The following is a 17853-nucleotide window of genomic DNA, read 5'->3' as shown; positions in this document are numbered from 1 at the left end:
AGCAACGGCAGTACAGTATAACCTTAATTTACTGACAAGTTTAAGTCAAGTGTAAAGTTATAGGTAAAAGAAAACAATCAGCAGTAAAGATTAAAAACTCTTATCAATCTTATCTAATCAAGGCTTTAAGGTTGTAAACTATGTATTAGGTAATCTTGATAGGAATTTGGCACTATGAGTTTTATCAACTTGAAATTGTCGTACGATGCACTCGTACGATATTATATGAATATCTACGTCATTTTGCCTGGCGACCCAGATATGCTTCTTAAGTCCTTAGTCCTTACATTTGTCTTATCCATTCTCTGAAGATGGCTCAACCAACGGAGTCTGTAAGCTTGATATTACGATTATCTTATCTTCTAAGGTCGTGCAAGGCAAGGTAAGGTCGTGGTATTTGACGCGGTTCCTCAAATTGCTACCTGAAGAATCTGGCTGCTGGGGGATCCCAGGTATTAAAGGCAGATCTGCACAAACAAACTCCTAGTCAACAATTGGTGAAAATTAGCGCAAGACTCTCGGCCGCGCTTAGTGGCGCTATACGCGCTGTTTTGAGTCGGAGGACTCGGAGGCAGTCTTATTTTGGGTAGCTGAGCCAATGGAGTAAGAACTTACCTAAAGTGTCAACCGTCAGTAATCAGTATAACGATAGTTACTACTTTGCAATAATACAAATATACATACCTACATGCACTATATGTTTAAAAGTGATATATTTGGCTAAAGGCGTAAAAAAATTAAGATATTAGTCCAGTCCAGTCATCGGGAGTGGCCCACTAATATTATCTTATCTTAAGTTTCAACTGTTTAAACACTGATGAGAATTAGGCCGAAAATGACGAAACACGCTAAACACAAGCAGGGCATACATTCAAATCTTTAACAAAAATGAAATCTGCAGACCTTTTCCTTAGACAATTCAAAGACCCACCTTTATTTTTAGTGATGTCATTCTTATTTCAAGTGAGTGAACTAAAGATGTCACAAGGTACAGTCAACCAATTGGAACCCTAGGCCACTATAGAACTATTTCATAGTGACGTTATAAATCAGATTGTAAGAAATCTCTTACTGCTTGTCATTTTGACATGGTTGTATACCACTATACAACCATAGGGTTCCAATTGATTGACTGTACAAAAACGGCGTGTAAAACAACGTCGCAAATAATGGGAAATAGCACTTCAATCCGGTAACGTAATTATCAATCGAGTAGATAAACTGGAACACTCACTGGATCAAAGTCAGCAAATGTTGTAATGTTTGGTCACATCTCGGATAGTGGCGATCGAATATGTATATGAAAGAGGCGCGTTCCTAGCACACATTCTAATCTCGTATAGGTGAACGCGTACTATGCTTGTATGAGTGAGATATGACAGCTCGACTGTTCGCGTTTTTGACAGGCGGTAACTGTGAGGTAGCCGAGAGCGGGTGGGCGGCACTTTCAACCAGAGATTTACTATTTACAAATACAGATTTACTATTTCAAATGCAAAATACCAAATAGTTTTGAGTTTTGTATTTCAAATGCTAAATGCAAAATAGGTATTTATTTTCAAAATACTTTTTGAAAATAAAATACCTTTTAAACATTTTTATTTATTTTCGGTATTAATCATGAGAAATAGAGTCACAATGCCGAACAAAAACGTCTAATAACATGGCACCTAATGAAAGTAATGAATGACATTTTGGTCATATTTATCAGTAGGCAATCAATAAATTATGTTATGTTATTTTATTTATTAATAACATAACAGAATTTATTGATCGCCTACTATTTTTAGGTATTATTATACCTATTATACCTACTCACTTAAATAATGTAAGAAAACTAGACTAACGAAAAGAGAGCCATAGCCATAGCCATGGAGCCCCATTTTGTTGATTGTGCATCTAGTTCTTATATTTCATACCTATATCACCTAAATGCTCTTTATTTATTTTCATTCTATAGCTTAGGATTTTTACAATAGGAATAATAACTCAACACTTAAAAGTAGGTAGGTAATTAAATCAAAATCAGTCATTAGCACTCAGCACCAGCAGTCCAGCAAACAATAAATCCGTTAAATCGTCAGCGTCAGTGGCGTCGCATTCCATAGATAATATTCGTTTTCGTTTGACATTGACAGTGTCAAATTGACACTAGTCAGTCAGGCGCTCTGAGCGCCATGCTAGCCATGAGCGCCGCGCTCATGGCTAGCAGGCGCCTCTATCGGTCAAATTCGGCAATACAAGCGTTTGTTCACATTTTGTTTGACTGGTAATGTTGGTCGTAAACTAGAACGTTCCTTTGCTAATCCGCGAATTGATAACGTGCAAGTCAATCAGTGTTAACCTGTTGTACTTACTTGCGTATTTTTACGTGTGTTTTTTTGCGTGTTTTTTCTGATTGACTTGCACGTTATCAATTCGCGGATTAGCAAAGGAACGTTCTAGTTTACGATTAACATGGATTTCCGCAAAGTAACGCCTGATTCCATCGATTATTTGGTAATGTTGGCTAAACTTAATTTAATCATAAGAGACAATAACGACATTAATGAAAGATGATAGGAAATTGTAGTGGATAAAAAACCTTGAATTTTATACCGATCGTCAAAAACATATGATTCACTGCACCGAATTTAGTTCAGAAACGCATTAATTTGCATAGTTGAAGTCAGACGTTTGAAGGAACTGGCTGGATGACGTCACTCCCCTTTAGTCCCCTCGTGCTACTAGGGAATAAGGATGTATATAAATATAAGTATATCTTTATATTATACATGCAGAAAATATATACACACTACACCTGTCAATCCTGTCATAGATATTACCTTTGTCCATATCTAATAGTGTCGTTGATACAGGCTTTGTAACAATGGCACTATAAATAAATAAAAATAAAATATAAATATTGAGGGACACTTTACACAGATCAACCCAGCCCCAAACTAAGCAAAGCTTGTACTATGAGGGCTAGGCAGGCGACGATATACATACTTATATAGATAAACATACTCATCACACAAATAAAAGCCCTTACCGGGATTCGAACCCAGGACCGCGGCTTAGCAGGCAGGGTCACTACGCACTAGGCCAAACCGGTCGTCCTAACCTAAACTATCATCATCTCCTCCTAGCCGTTTTCGGCTACGGCGACTGCGTTTTACAGTTGAGAGCGTCGTTGGTGTGCTCTCAGGTGGCTGACGTAGCCAATTTTTGCTACGAATGTGCGGCCATACTCGCGGCAGGTCGCAACCTAAACTATAACCTAAAGGTTAATGCTCCTTTAGATCTACAAATGAAGTCGCATATTTGAAATTGGCTGGATGACGTCACTCCCCTTCAGTCCCCCCTCGTGCCATTAGGGACACGCATAGGTATGTCTGCATGTCTAGCTTAGTCTGGTATCAATGACACTAGAAAACTATGCCTTTTTGTTACATATCTGGGTTATTTTTAACCCTCGACGCAAAAACGACGGGGTGTTATAAGTTTGACATGCCTACCCGTCTATTTGTTTGTTTTGGTGTGTGTGTCTGTGGCATCGTAGCTCCCGAACGGATGAACCGATTTAGATTTAGTTTTTTTTTGTTTGAAAGCTGAATTAGTCGGGAGTGTTTTTAGCCGTTGTTTCATGAAAATCGGTCCATGTCAGGGTTTTTTTTTATTTTAATTTTGTGATTAGCTTAAAGCTCGGCCACACATGCACGTTTTGAGAGCGTAGGCGGTGTGTTAGCGGAGCGCAATGACAGCGCTGGTGTTGCGCCCAGCGGACGCCGGCGGGAACTAATGAGCGCGGATTTCGAGCGGAATGAGCGCGAATTGCGAGCGGAACGCCAGCGTTCCTCCGGCGCACCGCTATCATTGCGCTCCGCTAACGCTACGCTATCAAAACGCTTTATGTGTGGTGGAGGTTTTATTGTTAGAAATGTTCAATAATAAGCATGTTTATTAAAGTATTTTACTTTTGGTATATTTATGCTTCATGGAACTTTATTCGTGCTTCTTTGTTTTATCGCTTAGTTTCCTATTGTCTATTGTTGAGTTTTAATAAGAAGTCAGAAAGTGGTCGTAATTTAGCTTCCAAGAACTGACAAACAAGCTAAGGTACAGAAATCATCACTTATTTATGCCCGTTACTGTACAACTACAAGCACAGAATATATAATAGTACAAGTACAGAACACAAAGCTCACTCCTTTGATATTCACAAAATGCCGCCATTCTAAATTATTACCTGCATTAACAAACGGACCGCACGCAACCAGCCGACATTGAATTCTATTGTGCCGCGCGAAGGTCGTCACCACTGAATGGGCCGGGAACTCGCGGCCCCTGGCATGTAGGTACTTGTAGCGCGGCGATAGAATCGCGGAGTGAGCCGCCCTGGTACAAGTGACTTCCTTCGCTCCTATTGGGAGTATTGGGTTTCCAATGCGTACCTACGCATTGGAAACCAGTATTTATGAACAAAATGATTGTATGAATGAAATGCATGCTTAGTATGAACACTGAAAATAACATTAAAACAACACAAAAAGGGCCCTAGTGGCTAAGTAAGTAAGTATGAACACAGAAAATACCAAATACATAATCAAAACTGCAGAATTAAGAGCCGTGACTGAGTGCAACTAAGTAACTCTACCATACAAAACAGCTAACTTCGTACAAATTTGTATGTGTGTTACGCTCTTCTGCCGTAGCTTAGAAATGTACACTAAATTCTAACCCCTCGTTCCGGGAACGCGCGAAGAACGGTTAAACTCGTTCCCACTTGACGGTTGGTTTGCAGTTTAAATATTAAACCAGAGTATTGACTTGTGGGTGTTTGTTTGTATTAGTTGCCTACGAACTCTACGAAGTTACAAACTTGGTAAGACATATTCGTTATAGAGCTAAGAAACGCCTTCCCTTGCTCCCTCAATATACGTCTTTGCCTCAAAATGATTTTAAATACCATAAAATTAATATTTTTTTCATTGAGCTAAATATAAATACACTGCAAGTGCTGCAACCAACGCACCTTTATAGCCTCCTCTAGTCTGCATGTTCAGTATAGTGAAAAGCTATCCAAATTTCATATTTTTTTATAAATTGAGTTTGGTTTAAACTTTGCATCCATATTTACAAGTTAAATTAAAAACACGATTTTATTACATGCACAAAATTACGTGTGATCAAAATGATCATTAACCGTTTTTTAGGGTTCCGTAGTCAACTAGGAACCCTTATAGTTTCGCCATGTCTGTCTGTCCGTCCGTCCGTCCGTCCGCGGATAATCTCAGTAACCGGTAGCACTAGAAAGCTGAAATTTGGTACCAATATGTATATCAATCACGCCAACAAAGTGCAAAAATAAAAAATGGAAAAAAATGTTTTATTAGGGTACCCCCCCTACATGTAAAGTGGGGCCTGATTTTTTTTTTTATTCTAACCCCAACATGTGATATATTGTTGGATAGGTATTTAAAAATGAATGAGGGTTTACTAATATCGTTTTTTGATAATATAAATATTTTCGGAAATAATCGCTCCTAAAGGAAAAAAAAGTGCGTCCCCCCCCCTCTAACTTTTGAACCATAAGTTTAAAAAATATGAAAAAAATCACAAAAGTAGAACATTATAAAGACTTTCTAGGAAAATTATTTTGAACTTGATAGGTTCAGTATTTTTTGAGAAAAATACGGAAAACTACGGAACCCTACACTGAGCGTGGCCCGACACGCTCTTGGCCGGTTTTTTTCCTAAGTCATTGTACTGAGCTCTCAACTTACATTGTGCATTTTGTGGTTAGAATGTATTTAAACGCTCGCATAAATCATTATTTATGGGTGATTGTGCGCAGGGAAGATCCCCTTCTTAGAACAGACGGCCAGCTCTGGTTTCCGTTTCAATATCACGGTATCAGATTATAGGATCATGGAAGGATGGTATAATGCGCATGCTGTGATGCAAATCTGATAATGCGTTTAGTCTGTTACGTGAAAGTATTTTCTTGCCGTTAAAACATTGAAAATACCTTTATTAATAAATTAAAATATTATAAAGTAAACTTTAGAGTATAATTTATAGTAAAAAAAATTACATTTATAGTAAAATAATGTACATACTACATACCTAATGTTCCAAAAGGTACCTAATGTGGCATAACTAATTGATACAGAAGTTTAAGAAAAGTTCATTTAGCGGAGTTATAACGTGAAGCGCTGCCACTGCCATTGATGGTGCGGCTGAGCCCCGTGTTTTCGCCATACTATGGTAATTTTCTTTTCATTTAATTTCATTTATTTAATTCAGAAGCAATATAAATCGCATTTGAAATTATTACACTTATATACATACAATAAAACGTCCTAATTAGCAATAATTGACACAAATAATACAAACATATTTTACCAAACTAAAAAAACAACAGTTGTCAATAACAAACAAATTTTTCATATCTTTGTCTAGAGATAAGATTACTTTACGTTAAATATAGGTGCATACAAAAACGGATGCTGTTAACTGTTACTCAAGTCACACCTACGAAACTGTTTTCACGTTTCGTCACGGTTCAAGTGTGAAATCACTCTGCATCTATTTGCGTTACTCTCGCTGCACGCATAACAGCAAACATCTGCCAAACTAGATGTTATATGAATTTGTGCCAACATGTTTGATGGAATGACTTATTTAGTTTATGCAGCATTTTCGGGGTGAAAAACTTGCAAGAAATCTATGAACAGGAGTTTGTAGCGTCTCCTCTGTCACTGCCGAAGTCGTTTCACAATAATCTAACAGATGGCGCTTAACATGCGTAAAGTATCAATCCTATGTAACGCTTACGGAAGTTAGTCGTAATGTATGTCAGAACTCCGAAGTTACATATATAATGTATACAACTTCTGTCAATTGAATATATTGCCTCTCTCCTTACCTTTACCATAAATACGTTTTATTGGAAGAAGGGTGCGTAGGTAGAAATTTACTCAGGTCAAAATTTGATGAAACAAATTGACTAGGTACCTACTATCCACATTACTTATCGACCCGGAAATGGACAGGAAATTGTCACCCATGTCAAGTGTCAAGGCTGGTAACGGGCTCTTGGTGATCCCTAGAAACACCTCAAGACTATGTGGTTACACATTACAGTGACAGAGAAGGTGAGAGGATGTAGATTAGCTTGGAATGTGCAATATGAGCATGTCATGCGGAGGGATGCAGGCAATGTTACGAAACGAGTAAATATAAAGGTGGATAGATTATAGGACATTACCGTGTACAGTGGGACTCAGTCAATTTGTGTAAGAATGTCCTAATATAGGTTGGTAAGATTGGATTTCAAGGGAGGGGAGGGAAGGGAAAAGATGTATGGACAGTGTGAAGAATGATATGAGAGTGCAAAGGTATGGAAATGACAATGACGATGACGGCTGATAGAGTGGAAGAAAAAGATCTACTGCGCCGACGGCAAATAATGGGAAAAGGGCAAGTGAATGATAATAGTATTATGACATTACCATATCATGTGTAGCTCTGCAGCTGTAGTTACATATACATTAGAATAGAATAGAATAGAATAGAAAAGTTTTATTCGTAAACACACACAGACAATAAACAATATTTATGAATGACATAGGAGAATAAAGTGCCACGAAACGGCCTCACCTCAGCATATTGCTGGCGACTTCCAGCGCTGGTCTTCCGGTGAGACCATTAAGTGAGAAAAACATTACGTCTTATAACGTAATAGTCGACCATAATGTACATAATGCTTAATTACATAATCCGTCACTTATGAGGTTATCTACATATAAGTATATATCTCGCATAAACACATGTCTATGAGCATTTGTTAATAAATCCGACCTTGAATTAGAGCAGTTCCCGCCTGCAAGCCAAATTAAACTTTTAATTGTATTCACAAGTGTTTTACGACCGTTTCTTACGTCTGCTTTGGTAATTATTCATCTTTTCAGCTGTTTATTGTTAGGCTTTGAGTTCTTCTTGTTTAATCTATCGTATGCATTGTTTTTAATAACAAATATACTAACTTCCGTGAGACACTGACATTATTAACTTTAAGTACATTTAGCGGTTCACTAATAAATAAATACGTATGGTCGTTTACCCGTGTGGTGACAGCTTAAAAACTTCACCACCCCGTTTCCCCCCGTGGTGTCATAGAAGTCGACTGTGGGATAAGGGTTCAATTGTGGTGTTGGCGATGACGAAAACTGTCATAATTACACTATAATTACCATAAAACACTAATCACAAATACAATTTCAGCTAAATTAAATTGATTAGTACCTATAGTAAAATGTAACACTAAATTAAGAGAAAAAGGACACACGCTCGAGTGACCGGGCATATAATCACAATACTAAGAGATATTTTTCCTGCAATTTTTTTTACCACATACGACTCTGTTCTTCTACTCTATACTCCAGTAAGCAATTCTAATTCATAACTTAGTATTCACTTAAGGTGGCTCGCTTTCCATACAAAAAACATCTACCATTTATTTAGTCACCGCACACTACAACTAAATAAAAATATGCGCATACATCTACTATACATTATCCGTCGTCGCGGTAGTGAATGAAATACATTGTTTCATACAGAAATCATGGACAAATCCATGTGAATTTTTTATTAATTTTACGTAAATGTGCGTGCCCAATTTTGTGTACAGACACAGAGCCGTCATATTTCGCGCATTTTTAGTTGACATTGTCATCAGTGACATTTGGCTCTTGACAAGTAATTATTTAAAGATATTGGTTTAGTTAACTCAAGCAGACTCAGAAATAATGACGCATTTTGTCAACAAAGATACATATCGTGTATTTCGACACTGCTAATGTAAATCGAAATGGCGTCTCGGTCAAACGACCGACTATTATGCAGAAGATCGTGGGTTCGAGTCCGAAGGTTTTTTTTAATCATTTGAACTTTTATGGATTTATTAAGTATTTTTTATTTTTTTAATGGAATATTTGACTATTACTATATTGCTTTCCTATTTTTTATTTTCATACAAAAATACAATACAATCCTTTATTATACCTTTGTTGATAAAATAAAATATTACACGTCTGGTATTATACATTATACATAGGTCATAGTGTGGGCATAGTATTAGTAAAGTATTGCATTTACTGAGCTGGTTGACCTATGTTATTGTTGTGTGAATGTTTTTCTTCAACAACTAAATGGTTATATACAAGAATATGGGTAGCTTTTGCACATTGTAATTTTTCCTCAGTCACCCGTTGACCACGAACGCTGTAAAGTGTTTGAAACATCGGGATGAATTTTATAAACTCATTATACGCGATTTAATCCGTTTTCATAGTTTTTATTTCATGAGTAACTATCGCGGTAACTGAAGACAATATTAACTAAATGGTTACAAATAATAATTATCATCAATATAATCTGGTCCAGGCAGGCAATTATGGTCGCGCGATAAATGATAAAACATCTGGCCGTCCCTATAATCGCACTTACTAATAGTGCGACAGGGACGGCCTGATATTTTATCGTCTATCGCGCGACCATGCTACCCGTGCTGTACTAGCTTTTGCCCGCGGCTTCGCTTGCGTTAGAAAGAGACAAAAGTAGCATATGTCACTCTCCATCCCTTCAACTATCTCCACTTAAAAAACATGTCAATCCGTCGCTCCGTTTGGCCGTGAAAGACGGACAAACAAACAAACACACATTATCTTTGGTGAAACAACGAATTCTTCCACTTCAGATTATAGAGTAACCAGCATTTCCCATTTATAATAAACTAGCTTTTGACCGCGGCTTCGCTCGCGTAAGAAAGAGACAAAAAGTAGCCTATGTCACTCTCCATCCCTTCAACTAAATCCCCTTAAATAATCACGTCAATTCGTCGCTCCGGTTTTGCCGTGAAAGACGGACAAACAAACAGACACACACCCTTTCCCATTTGTAATATTAATATTAGTATGGATTTGACATTATTATTTATATTTAAATAATTATATATGTATAGCCCAATTTCGTCAGTAACAGCGTGTTATGTAATGGCGTCGTTGGTGAATAGTCGCCTGTCACGCCGTGAAGGTGCGTTCGATTCCCAGGATTCTATAAACTTTTTGTATTTTTTTGGATATAAATTTCGTATTTTTTATTGACCGAGCAAGAATGGAGAGCCGAAGGTATCAATTTTATCTTAGAGAACATATTTTGGTTTTTTTTTATTGTCATTTTGATTTTCTATTTATTAAGTTGAGATATAAAACACAACTTTTAATACCCTCGCTAAATATAATATTTTATCGAAATTACTCCTTAGATAAAAAAAGTCCACCCTCGACGCAAAAACGACGGGGTGTTATAAGTTTGACGTGTCTGTCTGTCTGTCTGTCCGTCTGTCTGTCTGTCTGTCTGTCTGTCTGTCTGTCTGTCTGTCTGTCTGTCTGTTTGTCTGTCTGTGTGTGTGTCTGTCTGTGGCATCGTAGCTCCTGAACGGATGAACCGATTTCGATTTAGTTATTTTTATTTGAAAGCTGTGTTAGTCGGGAGTGTTCTTAGCCATGTTTCATGAAAATCGGTCCACTAGGTCGCGGTCGGGGGTTTTTTCAAAATTTTAATTTACGTTACTCAGTTAACTATTGCATTTTCATTTACTAATTTAAGATTTCAAAAGCGATTTGAATACCCTTGCTCCATCGAAAATAAACAATTAGAAAAAAAAAGCATTCGAATCGTAGTTTAGAAACTAAAATTTATCTATACTTTTTGGAATTTTTAAAAATATCAGATTAGGATAATTATGTTAGAAATTCTGAGTTCGACGAACCCAAAAATTATTACCATGTAAGAGAATAGGTTTTTAATCTTTTTTGTGGAAAACGCTCAGTAACTACTGTACGAGTACATATACATTTATGTATAATAATAAAACAAAAAATAGTGTCTCATAGTGTTGTGTTCCTGCCGGTGAGTAAGGCCTGATTTAGACGGCGTGCGAACTCGCATGCGATTTTAGTTACATTGCGGGCCGTTGAGGGTACATACAATTTTGCACAGCCATCAAATACCGCAATGTAATAAAACTCGTATGCGAGTTCTCGTACCATCTAAATGGGCACTAAGGCTGCCAGAGCTCAACGAGGGTGTGGGGTGCTGACGACGGGAGGACTTACGGAACTAATTTGTTCCGTCTATTGTCCTTTGAGTCGTCGGCAACCCAAACCCTCCTTTGAACTTGTACACTCCTTTTTGCTGTGCACACGCAGCAAAGGGGAGTGTACAAGTTTCTAATGGGGCGGCAACGCGCATGCGACACTCTTTGAGTTGCAGGCGTCCATAGGTTACGGTGACCGCTTTCCATCAAGCGGACCGTATGCTTGTTTGCCACCGACGTAGTATTTAAAAAAAAAAAGAGAAAAAGTCCTGGGTTCGAACCCAGTACTTCCATGCAAATCATGCGATGGCACGTATTTACCGCAAGGCTATTTAAACAAGCTGTCGCCGCGTGAAATTATCGACTAGAAGGAATACAAAAACACTGTTTGTATGTGTGAGTGGTACTTAAAAATAGTGTAAAATAGTAAATTTATCTACATTAAGGGGATTAACGTTACAATGAGAAGTTGAATGTTTGTTGTAATACGTCAATTTTAATATTAAATGTTCGCGAAGCATAATTGAAAGTATATAAATGCCTGTACGACTCCACAAAAAAAATAAGACCGGTAATTTGAAGATTAACGCCATCTAACGCAGCCTGAGCTTCGGGTAACCTAAGCGAGCCACCTTAAGTATCGTAGCATATCATATCCAAAGGGGTGCTAACGCTAAATTCTTGAAAGATTCCTCAAGTGGCTGTCAGTTCATTAAAGCGTTCAGAGAACACCACAAACTGATGCAACCCATTTACGCAAGGTAAAACTCTATGGCAATGTAGTAAGACTGAGATAAAATGCAGGAGAAAATGGATCACGAGGTATGGGTGCTAGACGATGTGGTGAGTTATTGATTTTAATTTATGAAACGATGCATTAAAAAACTGAAAGAAATAAGTATAGCATTTTATGTTTTTATATCACAAGCAACTTTACTGTTGCTTTTATTGCATTACTAGCTTTTGCCCGCGGCTTCGCTCGCGTTAGAAAGAGACAACAAAAAGCAGCCTATGTCACTATTCATCCCTTCAACTATCTCCACTTACACGCCTCTACATTAAAAAAATACGTCTTAATATCACGTCAATTTGTCGCTCCGTTTTACCGTGAAAGACGGACAAACAAACAGACACACACACAGTTTCCCATTTATAATATTAAGTATGGATTCACTTAGAAATCACAGGAACGAAAATATTTACAGTGTATAAAAATATATACTGTATAATAAGCTTTCAAAGGGTTGAAAACGTGCAGAAGTCCTTTTATTACGTCTTTAACGTTCTTTTATTAGGCACGAAATTCAAATTTTCTATTGGATGATAAACATTCGCCTTTATGCGTTTTCACATTATCCGATCCAATTTCGGACGTAGGACCGATATCCCATACACTTAAGCCGCCATCTCTGATTTTTGCCATTGAAATCCTTCCGACATCCGCACGACAACGCACTTACGCCTCTATAAGAAAAAAACTTTTTTATTTGTCGCTTTTTTCTAGTAACGGAAACAGCTTGACAGACTATAAATTCGTCTACTTTTTCAATTAGAGAAGAGGGTCAAGTTGCGTGAACCGTAATCACACATTTTAAAAATAAACCGTAGTTTATGGACCAAAAAGTTACGGTATTGTTACGCTTCGAAAATTTACATAATTACTTTAGGTATATGTGTGGTCTGAATGTGATTACATGACATACATTTTTTCCTTTATACATTTCAATTAAGTATTTTTTTCACTCCTCTACTCGTATTATGTCACATTAAAAACATAGTGAACCCGCAAGGAAACGCTCCTTAACTACATGCAGTTTCCTTACTTTATTTAAACTAACTACTTCTAAAACGTCGTATGTGCGTTTTAATCCCTACACAACTCCACCATTTTGAATTTCATGTAGCTGAGCTGAGACATCTGAGTACATATGTGGCTCTCCATTGAGAAGGGCCCGTCTGCCTCACGAGTGAAAAGTACCTTTTTATGAGTTTATGTTGAAAAATTTTGAGCTTCGTTTGGTGACGGGTTAAGAATTTCACCACTCTCATTCCTCCCATGGGTGCCGTAGAAGTCGACTATGGGATATGGGTGAACCTACCCGTATTGTGGTGTGAGCTAGCAAACATATCACCACTATCACAATTTCGTTATCTTTCAACTTTCAACCTTCTAATTAAAAATTGCTGAGTGGCGAGTGGCACAGTGAGTTTGGTGACTTTCGTGATGACTGTGATGAGTTTGGGAATACGGGTGTAACGGAAGTTTATGTTATCAGGGTGTCCACTACTAAATCCAAAAAAAATTCCCTGACTTTTCTCTGACTTTCCATGACCATTTAAGAAAATTTCCCTGACCAAATTTTCACTCTATGATGATATTTTTACCACGGTTGCTTAAAAACAGTTTTTTTTTCTTAAAAAAAAACCCGAAGAAAAAGCAGTTCTTTTAGGGTTCCGTTCCTCCAAAAGGAAAAACGGAACCCTTATGGGATCACTCGTGCGTCTGTCTGTCCGTCTGTTACAGCCAATGATTATCTGGGATATGTTTGTTTTCTAAAGTACGAAATATAAAAAGTTGCAAGGGAGTTCATACTTTTAACTATTTTCCTGTATGTTAACTATTAAACTTTAGTCAATCTGTGTAAGAATGTCCTATAATATTTATTTATTTATGTATTTTTCCCCTCACTAGCTCGGAAACACGTGTTTTGTCCTTTAATAGCAGCGGGTAAAAACGCATTTTATCCACTAGTGGGTAAAGTAATTTAACCTTGAATAAAGTCAAATTAACTGCTTTAAAATTGATAAAAGTAGGTGAATCTAGTAATAAAGATGATTTACCACCTGTGGAACTACTGGAAGCAGTGATAAACGCATTTTTTGCGTTATAGTTTCCTCGCTATAGTGAGGGGAAAAGTTTTGTGTTACACTCGGGTGCAAATGTATTTTACTTCTCGTGTGTTAAAAAACTCGCAAGTTCAGGATTCTATTCTCGAACCACTCGCTTCGCTCGTGGTTCAACTATAGCATCCTTTCACTTGCTCGTTTTTCAATTCCACACTCGGCGTTAAAATACAACTTTGCCCCCTTGTATAACAAATAACTATTATTTATTAAACTTGGCTATACCAGTGCCGGCCCGTACACTCTCAATCAGGGACATCATGGTTTCATGGTACAGCGAGTTTGAGTTTCGGCGCCCTTGATCATTTCATACAAAAAAAATCGCGAGCGCAGCGAGCGCGAAATTTTTTCCCCTTTTATACGTCCCGTAGTCGTTATTTGGTACTTAACTTAGCAAAACAAAATGGAGTACCTAGTCTATCAGAGCAGAGTCAGGAAAGCAGGCTTGAAATGAAAACGAGATTTCAAGCGTAATGTGAGCGTGAAGTATTGACCAAGTTACAAAGATATATTACATATGTAGAAATATTAAACGCGAGTGAAGCGAGCGCGAAATTTTTTCTCTGTTGTCAGCATCGGGATGCCCATTTAGGTGTTTTGCCACTACATGCCTTTAGGTTTCCAAGTGCTTCATCGTTACGCTAATTATACTCCTATGCTCCTTTGACTAATACAAAATTGCGCCTCTATGTGACGTTTTGCGCCATAGGCTTTATGAGGAACTCCGCTTTGGATTGTCGGATCGGATAGATACTTAGAATTTGGACAGCGACGTAACGTAACTTTGTCTTTGTCGTTTTCACATCGCCCTAGCAAAAGCACCTACCTTATGAATTTTGTACATGGTGACATTGTGGTGCAACTTTCCAACTAATCTGAATCACAATAACTGAATTTATACCCGATCCCCCTCGCTAATATTTTGGAATATGAGGGTGGGATACGCAAAGTAAAAAAATCTGGATTTTTCCGCATTTACGATTTTGGGCCGGATAAATTAAGGTTAAGCATGAAGATATCCCCATTAGCAATCACTGGGATGGAGGCCAGGTACTATACTTGTAATAAAAAGTCTGAAGTGTCAATTTTAAGTTGCCTTAAAATCACTACCGGAAATCCATCTTTGCTGTCATGGATGTGGCTAACCCAAGAAATCATATTATTTTTTCAATATTTTTTTTTTCATGGTGCCAAATTTTTCCCTGACCTCCAAATAATTTCCCTGACTTTCCCTGACTTTCCATGACCACTATGAGCTTCCCTGACTTTTCCCTGACTTTCCCTGACTTTCCAGAAAGTGGACACCCTGGTTATGCTTATGATCCTTATGATGCTTCTATATAAATCTTAGATGGAAAGGACATACGGCTTGAGGCACAGAACCTTTCTGCACAGGAAAGGGAAAGCCACATTATTCGAAGCACGTTCTCATAGCGTATTCTGTACGCAGACGAGTTTCCGCATTGAGCTAATTTGGATTTACTATGTCTATAATGAAAGCCTAGAAACCTATTTATTGGTATCCGGATGCCTGGAAAAGGGTTACCAATTACCATGCCTTCAGGATTCCACCTGACATCTGAGATGTCTGGATTTTAGGATAATGCCCGGACTTTTGACAGGACATTCCATTTTTAGGGTGCCGTTATGCCGTGCCGTACCAAAAGGTAAATACAATAGGAACTGCGCGACGAAACAGACGCCGGGCGTCGAGCTTTGCCATACAGTTGGCCCGACGCTTCCGCTCGCGAGACGCTAGATGTATGGGGGGGGGGGCATTAACCTAATCTAAGACTTAAAATGAATAAATGAGAAAAACACATTAAACATATAATTCTACCAACTAAATAAATTGACTAATTTTAATTCTAACTTATCACGACAAAATTAAAGTAGTAAAAGTATTATTCAATTTTATTGAAATATCAACATAAGTAATATCAGTCATGTGATACCTAGGTACCTAAATAGATGTGCTAGTGCCTACGTCCTACATACCGATTGGGAAAGCTAGGTAGTTTATTTAATAACCTTTAGGTACAGGTGCCTAATCCACAATGTCAAGTTTAACCCACAATTCTTATCGCCGCGCCCAAATGTTTCGTAGGAGTCAAGGCCAAAAAGCCGGCCGGCGTAAACAATTTAAAATTGGAACAAAAAATCTTATTGGTACCATGTACCCTGCTAGTCCTAGTCCTGTAGTCCTGCTACTTGTATAGATAGGTACTTATAGTACAGTAGAGCACTATCAGATACATATAAATCGTGATGTTAAAAAGATGTATTAAGTATCAAAGCGGCCGAGTTGCTCAAAAATATCTAACACCTTGACAATACAGGCGTGTTCAACTTTACTATTTGTGAATACCCTAGCCGCTGAGATATATTTGATGGCAATACAATAGATTACTATAGCAACAGATTGTACCATTTTTTAGGCCTACGTTTTCATCTTAAATCCCTTCGTTACTGCGCATGTCACGTTCGGGGGATGTGTATGGGTGAATAGCCTTAGTTTTGAGGTCAAGAACCGATACAGAGATATTGCAAAGGGTCCATCTTCGTAGTTATAATAAGTTGTAAATTCAATAGGTACCTAACCTATTTTGTTATTGTATGACATGTAATAAAATTATCAGTATTTCTACAACCTACCTCCTGTTTGTTAAACCGATGTTTTTATCAATGTCAAATACGATAAGTGATAGCTAGTAAATATTAAATACCTACTAAAAGTGCTCATTATAGTGCAATGAACATAAATTAACATTTTAAACAGCGAAAACCCGGTGGTGAATCTATTTATAAGCTAAGCGTTTTCGCAACAGTCAACCTAATTTTTGACAAAATAGGTCAGTAGCATCACTAAAAAAACTCTAAAATGACTTAACAATTAACAAAAACACTGATCCTACACGATTTTATAACGAAGAAACCAATAAATGTAATAAAACCGGTGAAACTTTCGCGATATTTTGTCGTTAAGTACAAATGCCGAAAACAACAGGTGCTGACTTACCTGTAAATGTATGGGGACCTTCTTAACTGGAGCAGTAGCCATTTTCAACAAATCCAATGAGTGCACAACACAAAAGTTTATTTATAAATCGCGTGTAGGCGATAATACGCTTAAATTATACGCTTCGATACACCGTGCACTGCCGACAACGAAACGAAACGCCTACTGATTAAAAAATTTCATTGAGTTTACTATATCCCTACCACCGCGCACGCGTAGTAAAGCCGTTGCGTGCCTTGGCGGGATGCAAAACAAACAATTCGTCCGCTCATTCTTATCAGTTCCAAGCAGTTCCGTATTATTCTACTAGATGTCGCTAATAAACAAACATTTTATTAAACTCGTTGTAATACAATCGAATATTAGCATCACATGTATTGTATGATTTTATTGAAACTATATGGCATAAAAATACCTATAAATCGTTACATTATTTAACCATTTGTATAATAAATGAGTTGATGGACCACGTCACATCAAAAGCGTTCTAGTTTCAATAAATGATCATAGATGGCGTGATTTTCAAAGCTCGTTCGATCATTACTTTGCACTCCCGCTTTCCTTCCACCAATCCACCAAAACATCCCATGGCCCAACCATGAGTTAGTCGTTGTTCGCGCTCGTTTTTCCTAAGTGTACAAAAAAAATACTAATTCGTTATATGGAAGTGAAGTGCAGTGTATGAAGAGCCATCGATGCCATCTCTACATCTGAAGCCAGGAATAACGGTGAGCGACATTTTTACTATATTGTATCTATAATAAATTAAAATAGAGATTTAATA

The 17853-nt window shown here is 37.6% G+C and overlaps 1 protein-coding gene across 1 annotated transcript in view; it reads right to left on the bottom strand.

Annotated features, from left to right (window-relative positions):
- LOC125237500 (dihydropyrimidinase 1) overlaps nucleotides 1–17229 on the bottom strand; it is an 83422-nt gene extending 66193 nt beyond the window's left edge. Inside the window, exon 1 of the mRNA XM_048144620.1 lies at nucleotides 17070–17229. Within this exon, the coding sequence (XP_048000577.1) occupies nucleotides 17070–17111 (42 nt within the window). The 5' untranslated portion in view covers nucleotides 17112–17229. The remainder of the gene's footprint in view (nucleotides 1–17069) is intronic.
- Nucleotides 17230–17853: the final 624 nt, after the last annotated feature.

This window comes from Leguminivora glycinivorella, chromosome 21, assembly GCF_023078275.1.
Source record: "Leguminivora glycinivorella isolate SPB_JAAS2020 chromosome 21, LegGlyc_1.1, whole genome shotgun sequence".
In the NCBI taxonomy this organism is placed as follows: domain Eukaryota; kingdom Metazoa; phylum Arthropoda; class Insecta; order Lepidoptera; family Tortricidae; genus Leguminivora; species Leguminivora glycinivorella.
The sequence above is the reverse complement of the archived record's forward strand: the minus strand, read 5'-3'. Positions and strand labels throughout refer to the sequence as shown.